The sequence below is a fragment of the Ambystoma mexicanum genome, chromosome 4q (assembly GCF_040938575.1).
Source record: "Ambystoma mexicanum isolate Mex_15411 chromosome 4q, UKY_AmexF1_1, whole genome shotgun sequence".
NCBI classification, from domain to species: Eukaryota; Metazoa; Chordata; class Amphibia; order Caudata; family Ambystomatidae; genus Ambystoma; species Ambystoma mexicanum.
In genome coordinates, this window is record NC_090928.1 from 841,709,455 (window position 1) to 841,736,612 (window position 27,158).

At 46.9% G+C, this 27,158-nt stretch overlaps 1 protein-coding gene across 2 annotated transcripts in view; it reads right to left on the bottom strand.

The window, feature by feature from the left end:
* The window catches only part of PPP1R21 (protein phosphatase 1 regulatory subunit 21), a 1,307,116-nt gene that overhangs the window by 1,087,499 nt on the left and 192,459 nt on the right, over positions 1-27,158 (bottom strand). For both annotated transcript variants that reach the window (XM_069608410.1, XM_069608409.1), the window contains one exon: positions 18,263-18,427. In XM_069608410.1, coding sequence (XP_069464511.1) covers positions 18,263-18,427 — 165 coding nt within the window. The remainder of the gene's footprint in view (positions 1-18,262; positions 18,428-27,158) is intronic.

Consider the following 27,158-nt stretch of genomic DNA (forward strand, 5'->3'; position numbering starts at 1 on the left):
TTCACAATGTACTGCACTTTCTCCATTTGCAGACAAATGAAAATAATGTAGCCACATCAGTGTTTGCGTAATGCGATAGAAAGTTATGCAGGAGATCGGAAACAGACGCATGACCTGGGCAAGTGCCTCTTTCATCGCAACCGGCGCTAAAACTCGTGTAACATGCTGTGCAATTTTCCCTCCACAATGAAGAACAATAATGTCGGTATGATCGCGCGTCACCAAAGTGTCACACAGACAAACCAAAATCAGTCACTTAATTGTAGGTACTCCATAGCAGTACACATCCACATGATAGAATCCAAAATAAGCAGCCACTGCAGTGTTTTCCATTCACTTTCAATCAATGTATTAAGAAGTTCCCCAAAAACCACACACTGTGGCTCGTGAAACACACAGCCATAACCGCACCCTCTGCATTTCTGTCGGCAAATACACGGTGTACCACAGTCTGTGTGTACAAACCACACCCAGAAACCTTATTTACCAATCCCGTAGCCTGCAGGCTCATTTCTATGGCCGTCATCTGCAAAAGGGGTGTATGTAACACGTGCAACCTTGCAATTATCGTGATGTCCGCTGACTATTCATGCTGGGCTCGCTCGGGAGTGGGGGGAATACATTTCAACCAGGGTAGGGGACGTTGTTCGTAGTGGTGGCTCTGAAAATAGCCTTTTTTGTTTTTGTTTTTAAAAGAAAGGTGCTTCCATAGAAACACCTTTTTTTGCAGTTTTTATAACTATTTTTGTGTTTTGTAGGTCAGCTCACATTCTTACCTTACAATAGGTTCCTTCAGTGCAGCCTGTAGATTGTGAAACAAAATATCATTGCCACTGGTCGACAAAGTAATTGAAGAACGGGCTCCTGGTGGTGACTCTATTCTGACCAGGAGGGCTATCTAATCATCAGATACAAATGAACGGGTCAGTTGGACCAGCATACCCCCCTTATTGCTAATTCTTGGATCACAGACTTTTTAAGTACCACACTTGAATTGTTGAATCTGAACACCTAGGCGCCACAGTCTCCCCTGTCCTGACGAAGGCCCCTACAAGAACATGGCTAGAATTTAGCCACTAAAAAAGGCCGAAACACCTTGGTGTAGACATTGACTTTTGAATCACAGTGTCACGAATGGTTTCACTGTATAGAATTGTGTCCATTTTTTGTATTCATTGTAATTGTTTACCCGATTCGACTCCTGTCGTGTTTGTGTATCGACAGTAGATTTTGTACTATGTTGACTTTATGTACTCATGTGTAAGGAACCTAACTTGCTACTGTTGGTCTTGCGATCTATATTGCTCTATCTGTATAATTTGGTGTTCTGCATTATACAAAAACCAATAAGTGTGTATACATGCTACAAATCATAAAAAGAAGTATTACAACAATTCAAGTGTGGTACTTAAAAAGTCTGTGATCCAAGAATGAGCAATAAGGGGGTATGCTGGTCCTACTGACCCGTTCATTTTTATCTGATGATCACTGGTCGATAAAGACATGCCATTTGCTTTGAAAAGGTGCATATATTGAGAACCAATGTTGTCATTCTCACAGGAGAACATCCCAGCAGCACTCAAGAAGTCACACACGCTTCTGTTGATGAGACCCCTTCCGACCTCTGGCTGGCGACAGGAATCCCTGGAATAGTCCCATACTATTTTCGGTGTTATACATGAGAAAAGCACCTTGGCAGTGGGGAAAATGCGCTTTACTGCTTTCATCAACTTCTTCAGTTGACGGTACACATGGGAACAAGCATGGAACCCAAATGCAACACCCATAGTGCACGACCACACCATGTACAGTTGCAAAAGTGGCCACTCGTCGACATTCTGCAAGCAGACCGCCATAACTGCACCCATCGTCACAGCACCACAAAGCCTCCACTCCCTCAAAATCGAAATTGCCATAAAAGCCTTTTTACGACGGAATACTGAACCGATCTTCCACAAAGGCGTCACCGACTATCAAAACAGTGCGTATCTCCATCTCTGCCTGCCACCCTCACTCCACAGAGTAAGGGGAAAAAAATGTTGCCACCCTTTCCCGTGACGCACACCCTGAGCACCTGATTGGACAATTCCCACAGTCCCATTTCCATAGGCCAGCATGGTGAGAGGCACAGAATGTGGCACGTGCGCTTCCCCAAGTAATGCGCGGGCCGCGCCCCAGTACAGTGGGAGCAGTCCTTCACTTTCCACAATTATTTGTCCATCGCTACCTCATTGGGCACCGTGAAACAGTCACACACGCATCCACCAATGGCATCCAAGACGTTGGCATCTAACACTGTCACTTCTGTACAACACTGCATATGTACCGTTGCACATTGAGCCTCCAAGTGTTATGTCATTGGAAAGCACGTCCAGTGGAAAGTTCATTAAAAAAATGCAAGATTGTTGCATCAACATTCATCCACATGAGCACCCATAACCACAAAGTGGAGGTATGAAAACTGTTTCTGCAGTATGTTTACAACTCCGTCATATGTGCCTGTGCGCACAGTATCTGCCAGTGGGCATCCACTACGTTCTTAAAAAGGTTACTGTTTTTTTCTTCCATCCACTATCGTCAAGTGGCACTTCAATTGTATATGCGTGCAACGTTTCCATTTACCCATATCACCCATTGTAATATGGAAATGGGAACACTCTTTTCTTTCTGACAAAACTACAATTTTGTTTCCCCACTAGCGCATCTCCTACATAAATCGTAAAAATATGCCACCAAAACCATCACTGAATGTATGTTACCAACCTAAAGTAACGTATGAAAAGCTCACTTACTCCACAGCTGTAGATCGCTATAGGCTTGACTATTGCAACAGCCTCGTTCTAAATCTGCCTGCTTGTACTCTCTGCCATCTGCAACTCATCCAGAAGAAGTCTGCACGCCTTGAGCTTGGCCTCAAGCCCATGGATCGGATCGGATCTCTCTGGGACTGAAATGTCTGCATTGGCTCCCAGTAGCAGCTAAGAACAAGGTAAAAATCGTCTGCATTATGAACAAAGCCTTCTGGGCCCTGGGGCCTCAATACCTGCAACTGTCACTTCCTAAATTTCTCTGTGCTCAACCTCTTCCCTCATCCGCCTCCAACTGCCTCAGGGTCACTCGCTTTAGCAAGCAATCAGTTGGTGGTAGATCTCTTTCTTCGGCTGGGGCCTCCCTCTGCAACAGCCTCCCTGTGTCCCTGAAACGTGAGGAGAGCCTTCGCCGGTTCCGGAAGCAAAGCAAAACCTTTCTCTTTGCCTCTGCTTTTTCTCCTCCTATCCCCTGCTGACTTTGTAGCTGAAACCGATTCTGCACCCGTTACTTGGCCACCCTCTGATCTCTGGCCCAGGCAACCTCCCTCCACCAGAAGCACTCATGTACTGGCTTTCTGCCAAACCCCACACTTGGGGACTGTTTTCTGTATCCCTAACAGTTCCACCACCACCTGATGTCTGCACTTATCCTTGCACTTGCCACCATCGGGCCGCATTTTTACTTATTGTCATTGTTTCTTCTTCCCATGTACTGCAGTTTCTCCTCCCCCTCCCCATGCACTAAGGCCATATGAGTGACACCTGGCGTAGTAGGTTTGTTGTGTCTGTCTCCCCTCTGTTCCCCCGCCCTTGCCTCGGCGCGCCTTAAAAAACGTGTGTTTATGCGCAGTACAAATGGCATATCATACAATATCACATTGTATGATATTATACACACATTGCATGCATGCCAACAGGATGCTTGCCACTTACCTTGTACACGTTACAAAAACATTTTCTGCAGCACCCCACTTACTGCAAACTTATGACTTCCACCATAGTCTTCTGCATTTCTCTGTACAAAGAGAACTTCTGCCACTGTTTTTCCATACACACCAGAACCGGAAACCTTATACAGTAATCCCTTTGCCTCCACAGTCCCATTTCCATGGCTACCATGTGAAAAGGTGCGGATGTGGCACATTTAATCCTGAAACTACAGCGGATTCCGCATAGTTATCATGCTAGCCAGGGGTGTGGGGGGGGGGGGGGTGAAGAAGTGTGAAACAGGTTAGGGGATTGGGTCTTTATTGTTCCTTTGGAAAATAGTTTTTTTTGTTTTCTTTTGGGTTTTTTACATGCTTACAAACAACTTTTTTTGCTCTTTATTTGACTTTCTCTTTTGGTTGTCTCATTACATTGTTACAGGATTGTCTGCAACACTTTTTGCAGTGTAAAATATAACAGCATTGCCAATGTTGGTAAAATAAATGCTATTTGCATAGAACAAGTGCAAATTTTGCTCATTAATGATGTCGTAGTCGGTGTAGAACATCCCAACAGTGGACATAAATTGACACATGCTTCTGTTAATGAAACACCTTCCGACCGCTGGCTGGGGACAAATTACACCAGCATGGTCCTATGCTCCTCTTGGTGGCATGCTTGAGAAAACCACCTTGGCAGTGGGAAAAATCCACATCACTTCTTCCATCAACTTCTTTAGGCGACGGAGCAAACGTCCACATGACATATACCCCAAATGTACAGCTCCATAATGCAGTACGACAACATCAACAGTCCCGAGAAAGGACACCTCTACAAAGGTCAACCATACCGCCGAAACTGCCCTCATAGACAATGCCCCAGAAAGCCTCCACTCCTTCCAATGCAACATTAGCAGCCATGCCGCTTTGTGCAGCATACATGTACAGATCTTGCACAAAGGTATCACCTACTAGTAGCACTTTGCGCCTCTCCATCGCTGCCTGCCACCCTCACTGCACAGACTGATGGGGGGGGGAATAGTACCGGCCCTTCCTGTGAGGCACACCCTCGACACCTGATTGGCTAATTGCCACAGTTCTCGTTCCATGCCCACCATGCTTAAAAGGGCAGGATGTGGCATGTGCTCTTTCTCAGCTACAGGGAGGGCTGCGCCCCAGTAAAGCAGGGAAGTCCTTCTTCCCTTTCCACTCCAGCCATGCATCCAAGGCCCTCGGCCCTCACCATTCACAACGCACCATAGTACACCTTATATTTAAATGCTCATGTCACGTGCAAATCACTCCCCATCTGCAATTGAGCCTGCCAGCCTTCTCCCTAGCCACATGTTTGCATGCATGGCTGCATAACGTTGTGTCGGGTGTACTGAACAGTATGTAGGTGCCTGTGTACATTGCCATATTTTACATGTGTGGAGCCGAGTACTTCCTTTCATGCTGCAATATCTTACAGAACGTCCGAAAGCAAGGGTCTTAGAAGGACACAAACACAGCACATGGAAATGCTCACATGTGGCTCCCTATTGTACAACCGGTGCAATGATGTACACCATATGCTAATCTACGCATAGCAGCTCACTTCTGCTGTTCTACCAAGTCTACAATGTCCTCCACAACCATTGTGTAAAAGTCACCAACTTCAAATACATGCAGAGTTACAACTGCATGCCTGAAATGTGTTGTGGTGGCTGTGGTGAAGGGCTAGGCTGTTGGGTCATGGCCTACGTCCTAAGGTCTTTGGCCATGCACCCAACAGTCTAGACCTTGGCCACATCCACCACAACATCACAGAGCCAAGCAGGCGAACATGTAGCCAGCTTCCAGAATTCACAAAGGCAACATAGGCACCGGCACTTCTACTCAACCACCGCCCCATAATGCAACGATGCATGCTAACATGTTCCAGTTACCATAATCCACACACATACCACATTGGTTGGCACCCCTATCCACTTCCATTCACAAAGCATTCTATTACTGCCAACCAAACAAAAAATTCTTGACAACATTGCTGGTGTTCACAACACAAGTGCATAGAACCAATACTGTGCACTACAACACTTACTAATCTGCGCAATGCAGACTACTGAAGCACATAAGAACCAGTTCAACCGTACCCTCTTCTATATGGACACTAATCCAACACTGCAACCTGTGGACACGGGACACCACTGCACACTGCTGCATCTCCACCCATGCAGCCACAACTGTAACAAGTAACTGCATACAAGCATTAGTGCAGAGTGCAGTACATTTACTAATGCGCTCAATGCAAACTACCCAAGCACATATTATATCCACTTCAACCATACCCTCTTCCATACGGACAGTATTCCAACACTGGACCCACTAGACACGCTGCAGCACTGCTCACTGCAGCATCTGCAACCATGCACCAACAACTGTAAAATGTTCTAACAAGCACCACACCCATGGAACCAACATTGTATGCAATGTAGCCAAACTACACACACAAAGCAACAATTCCAAACCTATTTGCAACCAGTCGACATACTTGTCGGTGCAAGGGCTCCAGCTGGGCATGCAACCCAACATTTGAAGGGTCTTATGAAGTGCAAACCCTGGCAAACGGTCACATGTGCCTCCCTAATGTGCAGCAGGTGCAATGACCTACACCATAGGATAATGTACGCATAGCAGCTCCCTTCTGCTGTTTTAGCAAGTGTACAATGTCCTCCCCAACCATTGTGTAAAGGTACCCACCTTCGAAGACATGCAGAGTTAGAACTGCATTGCTGCATTATGTTGTGGTGGGTGTGGTGAAGACCTAGGCCTAGACTGTTGGGTGCATGGCCTACGCCCTTCGGCCCTGGACCCAACAGTCTAGGCCTTGGCCACACCCACCACAACATAATAGAGGAATGCAGGCAACCATGTAGCCATGTGCTAGAATTCACAAAGGCAACATAGGGACCAGCACTTCTACTGCACCGCTGTAATATAAAGCAGGGATGCAGGCACACATGTTCCACTTACCATGATGCAGAAACATACCGCAGTGTTTGGCACCGCTACCCACTTCCATGCACAAAGCAGTGTATCAATGCCAACGAAACAACAAAATCTTCACACCATTTGTTCTGCTCCCAGCACTGTACTACGTGCATAGAACCAATACTGCGCAGTGCACTACAATACTACCCAAGCACATATAAGAATCAGTTTAACCGTACCCTCTTCTATATGGACAGTATTCCAACACTGCACCCAGTGGACACACTGCAGGACTCCTCACTGCAGCATCTCCACCCATACAACGATAACTGTAGGACGTTTTAACAATCGCCAAACCACACACACAAACCATCAATGTACCACCTACTTGAAACCAGTGGACATACCTTTTGAACCAGTGGGCATATTTCTCCATGCAAGGGCTCGAGCCATGCATCAAAGGGGCTACAGACTTACCACACGCTATATTTTCATGTTCTTGTCATGTGGAATGCACTCCCCTTCTGCAATTCAGCCTCCCACCACTCATTACAGAAGGAGATTGCCGCTGGAGCTGTCATGCCATAACAAAGGCTGCCTGAAATCACCAGACAAGGTTGTCTGTTGAGGTAACCGCAAATTGGCATAGTATGCACGGATACCGCTGGCAGACCACCATCTTCTTCTAATGAGATATATCAGATGAAGCACTTCTCACTCCCCCACCCTTTCCATCCCCTTCTTCCCACCACCAGATGCCGTAAAGTATGTTTTCCAAGCCCTTTTGCCGCCGCATTGTCCTCAGACACAACATGCTGGCGGTATGAAAAACTTATGACGCACATCACGTCACCGTACACTGCAGTGGAATCACATTTTTGTTTGACCGCGCAGGGACCATGGAAATGGAATGCAGGAGCGGCGCCAGTTATGACTAACTTTAGTGGGCACACTGGTACATAGAAAAGCCCCAGCCATGCACACAATGCCATAGGGGCTTGGCACACACACCACAACACTCTCCTCCGATGCACCGTGGCAGCGTTTCCCGAAAACTTGATGCACAGCACGCTTCCCTCCAGCCAACTACCGGCCGCATCCAAAGTTCGCCGAAAGCATGGCATACTGCAAGCCAATGAGACTTCTGTCCGCAGAGCGAACAGGGAAATGGGTCCTTGGAGCTGAGCCAGATATCACTAATTTTTTGAGACGTATATTTCAGTTCTTTGCAACAAAATTACTGGTTGTATTTCCACCAAAGACACAAAAGCATGCTTTCTGCCCCAAGCCCCTGCCGCAAATTTGGTACAAATCCATCCAGCCGTTCGGCCTGTAGCCGTGCGCACATTTTTCGCCCATTCAGTCTAAGGGAAAAAAATATATTTGAGACCCCCCCTATAACTTTGCCCCCCCCTGCACAAAACCTCAACAGACTTGCCGCAAAAATCCAGATGGGGTCATATACTTTTTTTGCAAAGTTTGGTGGGTATTCCTCCAGGGAGCGCGAAGTTATAAGCTGCTGAAAAAGTGGTCTTCAGGGTTTAGCAATTTAACCATGGGCTGAAACTTTGTCCCAATGTCAGCATACCAGTCTGGGGTGTACTGGTGATAGTGAAATTTGACCAACCCCACCCATTTGCCCTGAACAGGGCGGGGTCCGGACCTGTGCTATCAGTATAGGTTGTTTCAGAGATTGCCAATTTTGCGATTGTTGGCTCGAGTCACACAACTGTTGATGGGCTGAAATTTTGACCCGAGGTCTGAATACTAGATGGTGAAATCGGACCAACCCAACCTATTTACCCTGCACAGGATGGGGTCCGGCCCTATGCTATCAGTATAAGCAATTCCGGGAGATTGCCAGTTTTGCGATTTTTCAAAAATAGCAAGTTATGACACAATAAAACATACACAAGGCTATAGCAGACCCCCAAGTGCATGTCAGCTACAGACCCGTGGAACACTGGGTGGTACCGCTGGTATGGATATATTTGTATGGCATCAGTTGGCCTGTGGAGCCAAATGTAGCTCATGGTAGCTGTTTGTGTAAAGCCAACCAGGCTCAGATTGGCTATAAGCAAGGGCTAAATAGCTCCTTGCTAACAGGAATTACTTACTCTCTGGTTTCTGCAATAAAATGTGCGCTGCTTAGCAGACACACTGTGGTTCAAAAGCATTGTCATGTTTGCAACGGAGCCAACGTCTGGCTCATTGAATAAATAATTCAATCAGTGCCATCCATATAGTGGATACATGTTGTGATGATTCCGCACTGTTTTCCCCACGGTGACCTCCTCTCATGTGGCCAGGTGACGGCAGCTGCTACCTGATCCTGAAGGAAGCTGTATGCGGGAGGATCACATGTGGGTGACAATCTCTGGGAAGATATCCTGACTTCAACGGGTGAGAGGCAGCATTGCCCATTTGCCCACGAGGAAAACTCCCTGTTGCCCAAGACCCAGATGGTCTGTTGCCATGCATCGGTTTCCCGCTATAGGAAAAATAAGGAAACCTTTTTCCAGTACCCTTTAGGCCAAACTTCCATCCCTGACCTAAATAATAAAAACTCCCTTTCAATTATAGTTTTCCTTCAGGTACAACGGATAGTTCATGTGAACATATTAAGAAAGACCTTTTAAGAATCATGCATCATTAACCATCAATGGACTGTTACTCCCACAACCACCTAAATCCTCAGTTAATATCAGTAGACTTCAATTCCCAAGTACTGAGATGAGGAAGAAGAAGGAATTGACGCTAAGCAGCAAGCGTGGTGAGCGTGCTAGTCATTGGATGAAGGCATCTGTGTGCAGGACTTTTAAAAAATGGTCATCGCGTTGAGACATGGAGCTCAGAAGAACACATGATCTCTTCAGGAAAGGAAGACGGAGGCTTGAGGCATGAGCCTGTGCATAAAAGCTGTATGCATGAGTCAGCGTGCAGAAGCTGGAGGCATGAGCCGGGCTGGCGAGGTGAAAGGGCTCGCCGACAAAGAAGGAACAAAACGTGGAACGAGCAAGGTGGTCCGTGGAGACGTCAGGAACCGGGAGAGGGTCCCTGGAGGATCGGCAGCAAGAGAAGCAGCACTGTCCTTACCAGGAGCCGGAGAGAAGCCAGCGTGCAGGAGTGGAGCCGTGAGAGAGTCGGGAGAGACATCGGGCCTGCGCGGCGTCTGAAACCGGTGGTGAAGGTAAGCGCAAGGGAGCCTGGAAACGCTTCAGTAAGCCGTGAGTCTGCCAGGACACAGTGGGTACCCCGGGGCGTTTTCCGCAACTGCGCTGAAGACAATTAGAACATTGGAAGTTACAAAAGTAAAACAGCAAGAAGATTGTGTATAAGTAAAAAGTGCAGAAGATTTTTTAACATTGTGAGATTGCAGAAAGCAAAGTAAAAGTGAAGATTGTTTATCAATAGATATACCAAGCCAAGAAGAGTGGTATATGCTACTTGAATAGTAAAGAGGAACTGTAAGGCATTTTGAGAGTGCAAAGGGAAGTCCAGGCAAATCGCAAACCTAAAAGAAGTGTAAAGCAGAAACAGTGTTTGTGTTAAAAAAGGACACTTTTGTTGCAGGAGAACTTACAAGACTGAACTGTGTTCATCTAACCAGATAGTTGTGAGCTAAGCAAGGCATATAGAACTGTTGGTCTCAGAGACATTTGTGATACCTGTGAAGAATCCAGCAGAAGGGAACCACCCGCTGGAATTAAGGTCTCTTCCATTTTGGAGAACATTTACATTGAAGCCATTCTACTTTTCTTTAAAACCACCTTTTTGCAGATACCAGGTCATAGACATTTCCCTTGCCACTTTGTTATTTTGTTTTAGTGTGAGGGTCAGAATGGAATGTTTTGGACACAAGGACAGTTTTTTGATTTATGTCATCCTGGCAAAGACAGATCCTTAGTTTTTGGTTTTTAGGCAGGGAAACTTGTGACGAATCAACTTCCGGGGCACCTGTGGTCCAGGGATGAATATTGGTTTCTAAACAATCAGCCCCACAACTCTAGTACACCAGAAGGGAACCGAACAGATTAGAAACACAAGACAGGAGACAGCTGCTGGTATCAGGCAGCAGGCAGTTCGGCAAGCTAGGCTGGACAGACGGCTGCAGGCTGGCCTACACAGCGGCTCAGGGGCAGGAATGGTCATCTCCGTGCTGGTAGGCCTTTCTGAAGCACTGGTCGAGGCGTATCGGATGGATTTAGAGACTGCGGCATAACAACAGTCTGCAGTGCAGTCAGTTGCAACTCGAGGGGCTCGACTGGCTCGAAAATATCCTTTAAGGCAGACGTCGGTAGATGCTTGTCAATCCGCTTGTCGATCCACTTCTAACTTCCTCACTGGGCTTGTGTCGTCCTTTAAGGCGGAAGGCCCAAAGCTTAGGAGGGTGTTGCAGGCAGCTGCCTTCTCCCTGGTTTGGTTCAGAGACTCTCTGGCACTTTCCACCTCAGAGGCTTGCTGCAGAGCCTAGCAGGGCACGCTGTGTGCTGGCTGGGTACTGGTTCTGGAGCTGATGGAAGGTCTTCTGGATTCAGTATCTACCTCTGTTCCCTGGGAGATGTTTAGAGGAGGGAACTTGCTTCCCTCTTCCAGGTCCTGGCCTTCCTTCACTGGCGGAAGATGTAAGGCAGACTGTACCTTCAGCCAGGGTCCAATGTGGAGTTCTTGCTACTCCTTGCAAAGTCTTCAGATGATCTGCCCAAAAGAGGGGCTGAGCCTTCTTTTAAAGCCAAATGGGCCACAGTGATTGTTGTAGGCTAACCCTACTGTAATGAACCAATCCTGTGTCACCCCCAACAATCTCCTGTATGCATGAGATAATAAACAGAGTGCTTTTGCAACAGAAAAGGTAAAGGGGTGAAAACATGTAATACTATGTCCCACTCATCTTCCTGTCTTTTGTGGATCAAAGAGTCTCTCTGGTTAATTGAGCTCTTGTAACGCTCACCTGATTCCCGTAGAGGCGCCGGTCTTGACTGGGCGTATACCGTATCTTCAAAGGTGATGTGTAACACACGGCTGGCTCTTTGGGCTGGACCTCTGTGCACTGTATGTCTGACTCGAAGGGTAAGATGTCTGCAGATAGAAAATATGGGATTAATGAACTGGGTTATTGAATGTCTCTCTCTTCTTCCCTTTCTCTTCTCCTGTAGAACCCAAAGGTTAATGCTCTCACCTTAGGTAAGTGAACGCCGTGCTCTCCATCTGCCTCGGGGCAGGGTGCTGTAACCAGTTTCTTCACTGGATAAGGGGAGCAGGCCTCTTGACTTCAGAGGACTGCTGTCCGTCGTTTACTGCACGAACGGTAAGTTTCGAGTAATTCTAATGTCTTTAAAAGTCTTTAGGAATGATGTCTCTTGTTTTGCAGGGTTCCGGCGATGGCGGATGACTGGCTGAAGTGAGTTGAAGATGGAGCCCGTGTGATGAATAGAAGCGCCTGGAAGCACGTAAGTAAGCGCTTGTTGCCTGCTTCACGATGCGCTCTAACTGTCTTTTTATTTTGCAGGTACAAGTTCGGAGCAGCTGCAGGATACCGGAATACCCACTGGGTTGGATGTGGAAAGGAGTAATGGAACGTGAGTATTAAAGTTCCCCAATGTCTTTAAACGCACCTTGTTTTGTCTTTCAGATGCGGGATGCAGCGCCGAAGGCCTCCGGAGCGTGCGAAGAGTTGGTAAGCTTTTGTCTTTCAGATGCCGGAATGCAGTGTGAAGACCTCCGGAGCGCACGAAGAGTAGGTAAGCCTTTGTCTTTCAGATGCCGGAATGCAGCGCGAGGCGTTGGTGACAGCCGATGGACCAGGTAAGTGAAGAGCTGTCACTGAAGACCGTAATGCTAACCTGTTCTTTCTTGTCTTTATAGGTGTTGCTGAAGACTGGATTCAGGATGGTAAGCCTTTTTCCTTAGGCCCAGGATCAGATGCAGAAGACACGATGAGCGTTCTGCTGCAGAGGATGCAGAATAACGCAAAGCAAGATTCATCCATCGGGTGTGGTTTAAATAGCCTCCTGTAGTGCTTAGGTGTCTCCTTCCACAGCCACGCCTAGGTAAGAAAAGAGTTCCTGCTTTCCAGAAGAGTTCCAGTGTTCTGAATCTAGGGAGTGGCTCCTGCCCCACCCAACAGGAAAAGTAGTTCCAAACAGAAGAGGATCAGAGGCTCAACTGGCAGGCAAGTAAGCAGCATGGTCTGCTGCAGGTAAGTCCACCCAAGCATTATGAGCCCGGCGCTTCCAGCGCTGGGACTGGGCATATTTATGAGCCTGGTGCCACTGGCGCCAGGACTGGGTCCAAAAGGTCCCAATTGGGACTGGTTGGCACTCGGAACCTGGGTTATGGATCTGCTTCCAAGGGAGTTGGGAAAACCCTGACCTTTTGGAAGCAGAGATCATGACAGCTCTTTGTGGTTCCTGATTAATGTTGAAGCTGTGGCATGACCAGACTTTCTGGCTTCTCCAAAACACATTCTCGTACCTTCTGAATAGGGTCCCCTGCGGGGATGACTACTGTAAACAACTGTCACAGACATGACAGTTCACTGCCCTGGATACTGAGAGGCGGAGCTGGCTTCAGGTTGACAGTGCATATCAAAGATTGTTGGGGTTTCCCCATCTCCTTTGTTGACCTCTGCAGCTAGGCCCCATGATGGCCTGTTTGAATACAACTCTGATTAGTATGTGAAGCTGCCACCAGCAGCAGAGGTAAACAGACAGGGCAGATCCATTGATTATTTGTTAGTTTTTAGGCTGGCCATGGTAGAGGGAAGGTTTTTCCCTCCCCCTTCTGAGATGTCATGCTGTAATCCTGGCTGTTATATCCCAACTAAATATAATGGGGGACTCCACACAGAGTATACAGGCCTATGTATATGTCATGGAGTGAGCATAAGAAAATGTGTGCAGATTAGCCCCACACATTTTTCAGAGGTTGATATACCATCCTTCAATTTCTTTTAAAATTTCAACAACAAAAAACAGACAAGCGCACTCCCACTGTGTGGATGGTATAATTGCTCACAAAACTCCTAATTGGAATAGAGTCAAAGAGGCATTTTCCCAGCACTTTTAATTTGAATAAAAGGCTAAAACCAAAAACGTGACAACTATGTCCGGCTTTCATTTCTGAACCCTCACAATATAAACTTCTGCTTCAGCAATACGAAAGCATACAAGCAACAGAGAATAGAAATGCACCTTTCCTGATAAAACGTTGCATACAGCCTCAAATATGGGCAAGGTAAACTGTGAAAGAGCTTTCTCATGTCATCTTCCTTTTAGAAGCAGTTAGCAATTGAATGACTGGCAATATGATACGGCAGTCTAGTGGCATTTCTGGCCTTTTTGCCAAAGGAAAAGGAACAGCGTAAGAAGAATATGAGCGAGGATAGTCTTTTAAAGGCCCACATTCTCCTGCTTTTATTAAATCCATAAGGACTCATGTTAAAACTCAATTCAATTGTCATGTTCAAGCATATCTGGAGGCAGTGTCCAAGAGCCCTACAAATTGAATGCCATGCAAAAATATCTATGAAGTAACTTATTCCCAAAGAAATATCTTGTGGTATGATGAGAAACAAAGTTATAGGTCTAGTAGTTTTAACAGAAAATAATTACTCAAACATCCACTCCCAGATTGGTCCCGAAAATGAAAGTCAAATGTTCGGAAAGTAGCCCTCTCTTTCAGGACTGATACCAACTGGCTTCAGTCCAACTCACTGACAGTGTATTACTTCAATAGCATGTGAAGCAAGTGGGGACTTTGAAAAAGTTGGCTTGCACCTAAAAAAGACCCTGGAGGACTGTTTGGCAGTGGTTGATTTGGGCAAGGGAACTTAACTGCAGTCAGAGGGCTTTTCTTCTTGGCAAGTTAGAAGATGGATGGGGGCTAAAGACTACACGATAGCTCAGTGACATGGAAGATCCTTCCACCATTCTGGAAACCCTCAAGCATGTTTAGTCTTTGCCATGCAGTGACTCCACCAGGAGGTATTTGAAAATGGCTGAAAACAGGGAGTGATATCCGCTGGGCAGAGATAACTCAAAGCCTCTTTCCATTGGAATAAGAGACCTTCCTCTTGCATTCCTGGGAACAGAATGAACACCTGCTGGAAGAAAAAGAAGTCAGGGTGCCCCTCTGCAAGAAAAAACAGGGCATGATAACCTCTTCTGTGGGAATCTACTCACTCAGAGTCCGCAGTCACATGTTTTAGCTCACTGTACCTTTCACAAAGGAGGAATACCCATTTGCATATCATTCTTTGTCCCGCCCACATGAGCAGCCCAGCACCGAAATGCTAAGGCTATCATTTCAACAAGAGTACCAACAGCAACCCCAGATACGTGTTTTGGCCTAGTCGGACCTCATCAGTGAGGTGGAGCTGTGCCTCAAAGCACAGTGAGTAAGGGATCCATGTCTGGATAACCCTAGGTAATTTAGGGTGACCAAACCCAGGTTCCTTTTACATACAAAAATAGGTCAGGGTGCCCCTCTGCAAGACAGAACACTGCATGATAACCTGGGTTTGCTGTTGGTGCTGGACTGCCCATGTGGGCGGGACAAAGACTGATATGCAAATGGGTATTTCCCTTCTGTGAAAGGTACAGTGAGCTTAAGTGTGGCTGAGAACTCTCGAGTGGGTACCTTCCCAAAGAACAGGTAATTTAGCCGTGTTCGTTCTCACAGAGGGGCACCTATGACAATTTGATTGTTTAAAAGGACTTCGGTTTAAGTCACGTTAAGTATCCTAGGGTCATCCATACGTGGACCCCTTGCTCACTGTGCTCAGAGAGGCACAGCTCCACCTCACTGATGAGGCCCAACAAGGCTGAAACACATGTCTGGGGTTGCTGTGGGTACTTTTGTTCAGAAGAGAATTGCCATAGCATTTTGGTGCTGGAATGCCCCTGTGGGCAGGACAAAGTGATATGCAAATGGTTATTTCCCTTCTGTGAAAAGTACAGTGAGCTAACGTGTGGCTGCGGTCTCACCAGTGGGTACCTTCCCAAAGAACAGGTCGTTTAGCTGTGTTTGTTCTCGCAGAGGGGTGCCTTTGACTATTTTTTTACCTGCTGGAAGAACTTGGAGCTTTCCTGCAGTGGAGGTACAGAGACTATGACATCCAGGTCCCCAATGAGGGGGCAGTGTGCTTGGAGGACCCTCGGTTAACTTCGGCCTGTAGGGGAAGTAGCAGAAAAAGGCTTCAATTTTTGGGGTTCTCTGAATGAGACAGCATCAAAAATGTGTCTAGGTGGAATACATTACCTAATACCCAACCACACAGTGTATAATGGTGGACCATGCCAGGTTCCTTAGGTGGCGCTGGGTGCAGTGAGAAAAGTAGGTATCGGGTTTCATCCAGGGTGGGATTGGCCCCTCGGCCTTCGGCCCGCGGGCAGGCCAAAATCGTCCCTGGGGTGTGGGGGCCAGTTTCTGTCCATGCCTGGGCCGGTTTTGAAAAAAAAAAAAATTGGGAAAAAAATATATTTTTTTTTCATTTTTTTTTTCTCAAAACGCCTTTCATCCATTTTAGGTCGATAAATGAGTATCAACACAGGTTTTGTGATATTGTATGCATATTTGTTCCATACAAAAAGAGCTTAAGCGTAAGAGCTATACAATAACATTATCATTTGGCCTTGCACGTCTGCTTGGATTCACAGTAATTTAGTGTACTTAGGAACAATGCTATTTGATGACACTTCCTGTTTTGTCAAGGGCTGAAAGGTCGCGATTCATCACTTCCCAGGATGTTACTTTGGGATGGGGTCAAATGACATCACTTCCGGTGATGTGATCAAAGGTCAAGGGTCGTGAGGCGAGGGGTGGGCCACTTTTTTTTGGGTGACCGGGCCTATTTCTTATCCCAGTCTGACCCTGGTTTCATCGGTTTGCAGTTGGTCGCCAGTTGATACTTCAGTGCTGCAGCAGCAGCACAAATTACATGATGGCTTCTGGCGTGTTGGACTCGAAAACTGGAATGCCTTGCAGACCTCCACTAAGTCTGGACCCTCAGTACTCGTTCTTCGATGCAGAGTGGTGGGAAACCCACTGGCGTGCACTTCTGTATGCAATGACATTGGACTCCCTCAGCCGTAGAAAAGTGGACAGATATCTGGTCTACAAAACCACTTTCAGTTGTATGGACCTTTGCAAGCTCCAGGTGTCGAGCAGCACTATGCCAGGGTACCCCCCTCTTCTGGGCGATACACTGCAGTCTGGCTTCCCAGCGGTCGCAGACAGCCTCCGGACCCGGGAAACTGCTGGTGGAGTTCTTGGACTCAAGATGTCTGGTCACTCTTCTTCTGGACCCACAACGATACCTCTGCAGGATGGCAAGTACTCCGAACTGGCTTCCAGGACACTTTGGGTGAAGAACAGCAGTTGCATGATGTCCCTTCGTAGCTATGGGAAGAGGTCACCCGTCCAGGTCCTCTCTTGATCAGTCCTTAAATGAGCACAGTAACCTTTGGATCTGATGAAGAGTTGCAGCAGTAGACTTCTTCCTCCAGATAGATTCAAGATACGCCTCCAGGGAAAGTCCAAGCTTCTGACCTAGAGCTAAGTGAGGGGCCTTCTGATATACACAAATCCCCCCCCCCCCATTCACTCAGGCTGAGCTAGGCTCAGTCCGTCAATCACACACCAGTGCATTCATGCAGCCACCAATCGGGCTCGCAGGCATTCAGGCCATTCACCAAAAACCAGACACTCACAACCGTGGATGTGTACTGGGGACACTCCCAGCCTTTTAGAGCACACACTGCATTCATTCAGTTTCATACAGGGCTGGCTCAAGCAGGACCACAGGCATTGTGACACAAAAGCAAAACCAGACACCAACAACTCAGATTGTGAGTTGACTCCTCTTTCCATTCAGTCAGGTCACACCCCTAGGGTGTACTCAAAACAAAAAGCCTCTGGGAAAGGCAGCCTCAGAGCCAAATATGGTCCTTACACCCAACATCTAATAAGGGGAAGAGGACATAGTCAGGGATTCTAGTGACTTCGAGAAACAGAAAAGAAAAGGCAATGACAGTAGCCATCTTATCTTTGTTTAGGAATCCCTTGATTCCTATGGCAGGGCATGTGTGTCCCAAAATGGCAGAGAGCCAGAGCTCCCACGAAATCAGCATGTAGCTGCCACTGGCCCATAACCTGTTCTGTTGGGCAACACACAGATGCCCAAAAACACACACTAGGGGTACTAAGGTGTACCCCTACCCATGGGTCCCATAGGGGTATCCCGTAGGTTTGGTTCACCGACAATAACAAAATGAAGAGCTGCACGGCCAGGGGTCCAAACTGGACTCCTGTGGAAAACATGCAACAACAAAAAAACAGACTAGGGGAGTAATGGGACAAGGACGAGGAGGCCTTGTCCCTCCAACGAATTTCCAGCATCATAGAAGCCCACTTGTAATACACGTTCACGTTTGGGTAGAATACATTTACTCCATCCTTGTACTTGTGGGTAGAATCTGATTTTGTCACAAATGCCTTTAAAGATAATGCATGAAAATCCACAAGCAAAAAAACAGGTTTATGTAACCTTACTTCCAGTTTTGCCTTCTCATTCTGCAATCTCTCAATATTTTCCATGTACTTCTGAGTCAATCCATTCAGTACAGCTTGATGTTGTGCAGCCTCTCGCTCAAAGGTCTCCAATTTTCTTTGCAGGGCCTCTTCAATTTGTTTGTGTTTCTCATCTACCTCAAAGAACTAAATAGAAGAAAAATAAATTAACAAAATAAACAGAAGATTCCACATTTATGACAGTTGCACTGCTTCCAATTCCATAAATAATAACGTTGACTGTAATACCTAAAACTAAAGCTACACCGATGTAAGCTTTTAGCGGTCATGCTGCTTGCCCCATTAACTGACAGGGAGATTTGTACAGCTGAACTCTTCTGCATGACAAATGAATCGTCTTATTTGTGTTTTACATGAAGACAAAAAACAGGGCACTTGTGCCCAAAGGCATTCTCGTTGTTGTTTGAGGCAATAATTGAAGTACTAAGAGACTAACTATCTGGTAATTCAATAATAAATGGGGTTGTAGAGGACCAAGCCAAGATGACTGAATTGCCATTGCATTGATACAAGCATTCTACAGGCAGCGGTCCTAGTGCTGAAGTCAAGACATTCCAGGCAACATAAGGTAGAAAGTGGAAGGACTCCCACAAAATACCAATATATACCCCGGAAAGTGGCATAACAGCAGCAAGCTGGTAGTGCATGGTGTGGCCAGGTGTCCTAGTGAGAGGGGTGACGGATGGAATGAAATGTGCAGAGCTAATCTGATGCCTTGCGCCCAGCTGGACGTCAATGGCTGTGTTGGGTGCTAGTCGGCTGAGGTCTTTGCCGGAATGTCTGCAGCAAGGCGATTCCTACTAGCGAGGTGACGGGAGTCAAATGATGCAAGCCTGCCTGAGAAACTCGGGGCGCAATGTGCTGCAGCAACATCTCTCTCATATTGCCTTGTTTCAATTGTGCTGAAAGCCCAGAGGATTAAGTGACGTTATAAGAAATAGAAGCAGGGGGTGCCCTAAGTGTTGAGAAAAGCAAAGTGCTTGTGAAATGTGTGGCCGTCTGAGAAGCTTTGTAAAGCAGGACGTCGATGTAAAAGTGCGTCATCCGCTTTGCTGCACTGTTCTCGTGGTCTACAACTCCCCAGTGGGATGCGTCTGTGTAAGCGAGAGTCCATGTATGACAACATGCCCTCTTCCCAGTCTAAGAGGCATGCACGACACAATGTATTATTGCCTGCAAGCGTTGGCACAGTTAAAGGAAGGGAGTATGTGCACACGGTGTCATGGAGGGATATTTGCCAATCCTTTGATGTTGAAGGAACAACACACATCTCGCAGCAGAAATTCTGGTGAATATGGAGGGGTGACAGGGAGGATGAATACAAGGTAAGATTACATGCACTTTAGTTAATTTTTTTAGGTCATCTGCCACAAGCATGGCTTACATACAATAAGCTATTGTGTTACTGGGTGAATAAAAGTGTGTCAAGGTGTGAAGCTTTCGAACGTCTCATGCAGTAGCTGGATCTATGATATTCAGGAGCTGCTTTCTTTGACTTCGTTCCTTTGGGGTACACACTTAATGTTTGACAGTTCTGTCATATCCATACAGTGACCAGCAGCATAGCAGTACGCAAACGACTTGGAGCCTGGCAACTCCGTATTGGTAGCAGTCCTTTCAACGGAAGATTTCAGGTGCCAAGTGGGGCACAAAAGCAGGAATTGGGTCTCCTGTCGGACACCGGTGGGGAATCCCTGGTGTGTGCAAAGAAGTGGCCCACTTCCGGGAATTGAAGGGAAAAAGAGCGTCTGTCTTCTGTTTCAGTCACGACTTGACCAACCACCTCACACCACAGGCCCTTAGTGCTGCAAAATGCACAAGTGAGTAGAGCGCCTCTAGTTCAGAAACGTTGTCCAGGAGGAGGAAAGTGTCCCCTTCAGGAGTACCTGCTGCAGAAACACTGACTCGCAGAATGCCAGAACAGGCTGAGAAGAGCTTCTGGATGCAAGAAGTTGAAGAAATGGGACATGCTAATGAGGTAGCTGAGGCAGTGCACACCAATCAATGTTTTCCTCAAACAAACACCCCTGCCAAATAACCTTTCAGACAAGGGAATGGTCGTAAATTATGCTTCAGAGTCAACCAAACATTCAAAATTCTTCCCCACCATTTTACAAATGACTTGGGGTTCTTTCCTCCCCAAGTAGTAACTAACACTGTCAGTACCTCAAACTCATACATCTCCCACCATCCTGGAGTCATTTCCCAACACCTGTGTAAATGTCTTTCCCCCCAAATGTGCTGCACATCAGACCTTTAGCAAACAATCCTGGTCATTTGCAAAACATGTGATACTCCTATACCTAAAGCAGGAACGTGTGTCCCTGTGTACACTTGTTCTTTTCCTTCAAGTTCCCCTTAACTGTTCCCAGTAGTGGGGGCTCGGTTGTGGACGCTATTAACACTATAGACACGTTCACAACTTCGATGATTTTTAATTACCTCAATTTGTTTGGTCTGAATCGCCTGTGCCTGTTGCCTTTTAACCATCATCCTCTTTCTTTTCTAAGACCATGACACATTTAAGCATATGCTCCATCTGTTTAGATACAATTAATACTTTGTTTAATTATGGATTTCCCTTTCTCTCTCCGAGTCTCTGGTCTTTGCAATGTAACATAACATTGGTTACTTATTCCAACCTCTTTCCTGGTTCCAAATGACAAGTTGCAGGTTTTTCTACACGGTGTTAATTTCACAATAAAAAATAATTTAAAAAAAAAGAAATTCTACACATTCATCCTGTCCTTGATGTGCTATTCCAAAATGATGCTGTCCAAAAACGAAGCTTATTTTCAGGTTGAACTGAGTTGATGTAACCAGCACTGAAAATCACAGAGTCCCTCGTTCATCCAATTCTAGGTATGGCATGGTCTCACAGATGGCCTGGCCTTCAGCATGCAAAGAATGCATTAGCGAGATGTCCTCCCCTCCACGCAAGTGGTGTGGTCGGCATATACATGCCTGCAGTAAACTGAACTCAATAACCGTGGCCTTTACCAGCTCTCAAGCTTTCCGTTTTCAGAATCCAACTTGGCGACCGCTTCTTCCTCCTTTTCCTTTGTACACTCAAGTCAATGCCACCTAGATATTGTACAGCACCTTACAGAAAAACCCACGGTTCCATAGTGGTTTTCGTGCCATATTCTATAAATATTGCAATGTAACTCCCTTGCAAAAGCGCTTCCCAGCTGCACTCGCAGAGTGGGTGCATTACTCTAATTTCGTTCTTCGGCACAGCACTTTTTATGACGTGGCTCCTCTTATTATTTTAATGTCTTTATTTTAGTTGGGTTAGATAATGCTTTGAACAGAAACACTGCAAGCTGAGCAAGTGTGTTTCCAGGTGCTGTACAATAGTGCTGGAATACAGATGAGACCTCAAACTGTTGTGAGGAAGAAGAGAGAAAATGAAACAAAAACAGGACATACCAACTGTCTGAATATATAAATAGCTTTTATATTAATTAATTGACGGATTGAAAACGTACATAAGTTTACAATTATGTAAAATTATGCAGCTAAGACGCCAGCGGAGTGCTGGGAAGGAGGAGCGATAATGTGATGGATCAGTCTAGATGGGAGGTGGTTTTATTGAGGGCAGATGTGAATTATAGAGCTGGGAAATCCTCTGGTGTTTGGGGGCAAGAAGAGTGAAAGAGCGAGAGGGAGCACAGGCTGCAAGGGTATAGTGAAGTTAGGAAGGGCATTAGAGTAAAGGCTCTAGGGCATGAGTAACAATAAATCATAGCCTTCTAAGAGCGAAGCCCAGGGAGAGATATGAAAGCCAGAGCTAGCCAGGGTGAAACCAGTGAGTAGCAGTGAAAGCTATCGAGATTTTATTTTGACAAGTTCAGGTCTTGGTTTAAGGAACAAAGAAGTAACCCAGAGAGAGGGAGGCCCAGAATAGTACTGCCACCAAACGTTTGGGCAGAATGGTCAGCGGGGTTGGACCTCCCTCAGTGTAGCAGTCCTGGCGGTTATGAAGTGGTGAAGTATGGCCTGGGTTGTTGGATGTGGGGGACGGTAGGCCAAGTTGGGCATTAAAGACAGGCAAGTAAATAAATAACTTCAATCTTGGCAAAGTTCATTATGTAACAGCACAGTGCCATCCAGCGGGCAGGGGAGGAAAAGGAGAAGAAACTCTGCATTATCAGCAACAAGATGGCAGGAGATGATCTTACCAAGAGAAGAGGTGAAGAGGCCACAGGAAAGCAGTGTCTAAGCACAGAGCGTAACCAGTCTCACACTGGGAGCGGGTGGGTTTGGATGTTCACTGGGTTGGAAAGAGAGCACACTGGCAGATAAAAGCGGATGTAGGCATGAAATCCCAGATGCTGAAGGAAGAGAAGGTTTAGAGGGGTGATTGACGGTGTCAAAGCTTTAAGAGACATTGAGAAGGGTGAGAACCAAGCAGAGTTTTCAAGTCAAATGCATTAGAAAGTTGGAGATGTGGCTCTAAGCCATTTCCATGGAGGGTCTTCTAAGGAGCCTGGATTGCAGAGTGTGTTTGTCGTATGTGATAATCTTGCCTGCAAAATGTTGCCAGAGAGGCGATTTCTTTTTCCGAACTACTAAAATGCTTTAACCAAATATTCTAGTACTGGTGTCATTTTATTATTGTAAACTCCAGTCCTAGAATATTTTGGGAAAGTGCCCGATTTTAGTCAGGGTGCACATTTAAGTAAATAACCCCTCCCCCCCTGGCAAGATTTTCCCTGGCGAGAGTTTAATTGGATACGAGTTTGTTGACCTCGGGGCAGGTGGTGATCCGGTTAAATGACAAATACATCCAATCTGTGGAGTAATGTGGGAGAAGGGAGACAGGCTGGTAGTTGGCACGTTGGTTGGGGAAAGCAGTGGGCTGTGGCCAAGGGACAGCAGCCGCTACCTGATCCTGGCCCTGGGGGTGGCTATATGAGGGGGGGCCAAATGGGGGGGGGGTGATCCTCAGGTGGATAACATGGCATCATCGGATGAAGGCACATACCCCACTTTCCCTTTTAGGGATGTTCCCCCTGTATCCTAAGCTTTTACGGCTCATTGTAAAAGTTCCCTCAAACTGCCCACAAATCCTACCAAAGACCCCTTCCAGTATGATGTAGAAAGAAAACTGAGGAACACAGGGAAAAACTCAATCACCAGGCGGGAGCCGCGAGGACGGTGGACCTACAAACTGAGACACTGCTCCCAGTTTACCACGAGGGAACTGAAAAGCACTGCTGAAAGCCAGTGAGTCCTGGAGAGTGAGAGATTGGAACACGGGGAGCTTCTGCAACAATATTGAAGAACGCTAAATAACTGTGAATGGAATGAAAGAGAATCATTTTGGGAGGAAATCCCGACAGATGTATAAGGGGGAGAAAAACCCCTCACTGCGTGAACATTTGTAAAACCATAACAGTTGCGAGTCTGGGACCCGTACCCAAGGGGAGCAAAGCCTGAGAGAGGTTAAGGGGAGAGAAAGTGTGTAAAGTGTACCGCGTGGAAAGCCCTGGCAGGATAGTATACCAGGCAAGCACGTCTGCAAGTGTGTGTAAAGTGAAGCATGTTGAAAGCCCTGGCAGGAGAGAACACCAGGCCAAAGCTAAAGTTTGCAATTGTAGAAAATAGAGCACACAAAGATGTTCTGGCACAGGAATACGACAGGAAAACCCAAGACAGTGAATGAATTGGAAAATAAGCTACAAATGAGTGCACCAGGTATCCTGTATAGTTGGAACTTCTATCTAAAACTGTTTTGGAATACAAAGTGTTTTATTATTAACCAAGAAACCTCCAAGGAAGTTGTGTGCCTTTTGGAGTCGTGAGAAATCTTGAACAGTAACCTCGGGAAGAGAGCCCCTGGAACTGTGAACCTTATCCATTGGGAACTTGTGTTGGAGCGCATTTATATTTCTTTTGAACTTTAGACTAGAACATTGGGCCTCATTATAAGTTTGCTGGTCCGGTAACAACGGTACCGGTAAGCTTGCCGGTACCGTTGTTACTGTACCGGCAAACTACGAGTTCTGCTCGCGGGTGCCTTCCCGACCGCAAGGTCTGGCCTGGTGGGCGTACCGGCACCCGCAAGCAGAGCTTGTTGGATGCACCGGCACCATTCTGAATGGTGCCGGTGCATCCGACCTCCCTATTCCCAATGAGCCCTATGGGGCTCAAATCGGAATGGGGAGCATTTCATTCCGGCGCCCGCGAATGGGCAATTACCGGGTCCCGCGGGCCATAATGACTCTGTAATTGCCTAATCGCGGGTGCTGGAAATATTTGCAAGTTTTTACCGGCAAGGCTAACGCCAAACTTGTAATGAGACCCATTATCCCATTAGAGTTATTTTAGCATGTGAGGGCAGGGATAGGATTTCGGACACAAAAGAGTTTTGCTTTGGACATGCTGACATTGGACAGACCCTTAGTCTTGGCTGAGGTAGGAAAATACCTCTTAGGTACAGACAGTGAGCCATTTTCCAACCCCATATCATTTAAAGTCTGTAACCACAAGCATGACTTCTCTGTGCCCACGTCTCAATCCTGGCTCCTCACAAACTAGGGAAGCTAAAAGAATCCCATGTTAGTTTTCCCTGCGAACATCTTACATGATACTAATTATCAAACAGTTGCAGGGAGAATTGTAATTGTTTATTTGTACAGCACTTATACACAAGTGAAGTGTTTGAAAGCGCTTCAAGGTGGGAAGGGAACAAGGGAATACATTAGTCAATCTTAGGCCTTGAAGTTTCCGAATGATCTAACAAAAAAGTAAATAGCATACTATGCCTGACGGCATTTCTCCTAGTGCAAGTGCATGAACTATCAGGCGAACCAGATAAGGGAGAGGAGACAAAGGGAAGACAAGACAGAACTCACGAGGCCTAGTAAATTCAGGTCATGCAAGTGTACAGACGGAGGTGCAAGGGAGGGGGGAGGTGGAACAAGTGCACCAGGCCAGTAGGGCCCAGGGTTAAGTGCAGAGAGGTATCCCCTCTCATGGAGCATATGCTGAAAGTGCAGTAGTGCTGAGCAAAGTGAAGAGGCCCGGAGGCAAGTGCAAAGACTGGTGGGGGAGCCTGGGACCTGTGAGGCTCTGGAGGTGAGCCAGGCGACCAGTCAGCAAAGCAGAACAGAGTTACGGGAGGGATGTAGGAGTGAAGCTGGAGAGAAAGAGAGAGGAGGTTAGCAGGGGAGAGGGAGAGAGAAGGAGGAAGAGAAGAGGAAGATCTTAAGGAGTTTCCAGAACTTAAGGAGCTCCAGCTCAAGGCAGAGAGAGGCAGGGAAGCTGCTCCAAAGGGAGGCACATTCAGAGGATAAAGATCTATCCCCAAATCTCTGCTTGGAAACACAGCTCACCCGCATATAGTTTGGGGAGGCCGAGCGGAGGGCTCTAGAAGGAGAGTATTTAGGAAGAGAGCGTTGCAGATAGTGCGGGCCCCAGCCCCAGAAAGTCTTGTGGACTATGCAGAGGGTCTTGAACTTGATTCTAGCAGCCACGGTCCCTGGGCTTGAGGCCAAGGATAAGTCTTGCGGTTCTGTTCTGGATGAGTTGTAGCGGACAGAGAGTAGAAGTATGAAGATTGAGGAAGAGGCTATTGCAGTAGTCCAGCGTAGTGAGAACCAGGGCTCTGGAGATAGTGAGCCTTTGGGGGAAGGTGAGAAAGGGTAGAATCCCTCTGAAGAGGTGTAGCTGGTAGTGGAACTTTTTAGAGATGTCTGAGATGTGAGAAGAGAAGGAGACTGTGGAGTCGAAAATGACCCCCAGATTTTTTGCCTCACTAGCAGGTGAGGACGCAGGGCCAAAGGAGGCCAGCCATTGGGAAAGCGGGGAGGGGGGGGGGGCCAATGAGGACGATCTCGGTATTACTGGCATTGAGGCAGAGACTGTTAGCAGCACACCAAGACTGAATTGTAAACAGTCAGGAATGAGCGAGGAGGAAGAAGAGACAGAGTAGCATGAAAGAGAACTGTGTGTCATCCGCATAACACAAAGTAAGAGTTGAAGGTAGAGATCCTGTGGGCTAGAGGTTCCATGTAGACATTGAAGAACCACAGGGATAGGTTAGATCCCTGGGGGACGCCACAAGTAGAGGGAGTAATAGAGGAGAGAAAGGACCCAAGTTCCACCTGGGAGTGAAGGTAAGAGAGAAAGGAGGCAAGCCACGCCAGGGCAAGTTCTGTGATACCCAGGGCGTCACGGAGACGGGAGATCAGGATGTCATGGTTTACCGTGTCGAAGGCAGAAGACCGATTGAGAAGAATGAGGACAGAAAGAGAGTGGTTTTCACGGGTGTTCAGAAAAGCAGTTTCCGTGCCTCTGGATGCTCTAAAGCCAGACTGATGGGCATGGAGACAACCAACTGATTCAGTCTGGCGGGTATGCTGAGAGATAGCTAGTTATTCTAGGAGTTTGCCCAGGAAAGGAGTGATAGAGATCAGGTGATAGTTTTCTGGGATAGAACGGTCAGCAGAGGGTTTTTTGAGCCAAGGGTGCGGAAGAGAGCGCTTGAGAGAAGTTGGGAAATTGCCAAAGGTGAAAGAGGGGTTGCAGAGGCTGACTAAGGCTGGAGCAAGAGAATCAATGGTGTCCTTGATTGTTTTAGGAGGGCAAGGGTCAACCTGTTTGGAGGAGGCTTTCATGGACCGGACTTGTCTGGAGACTCCCTCAGGTGTGACAGGTAAGAGGGAGGAAGGAGAGAAGAGGGGTTGGGTGTCTGAGGGGGGCCCAAGAGATGTGGGTGCAGACGAAGGTGCAGGGGGTAGAGAGGACAGGATGTCCTGTGTTTTGGCAGTGAAATGGGCAGCCAGGGCCACGCAAAGGGCCTGAGTGGGTGCAGAAGAGGATGAGGCTACAATATGATTGGCCAGTT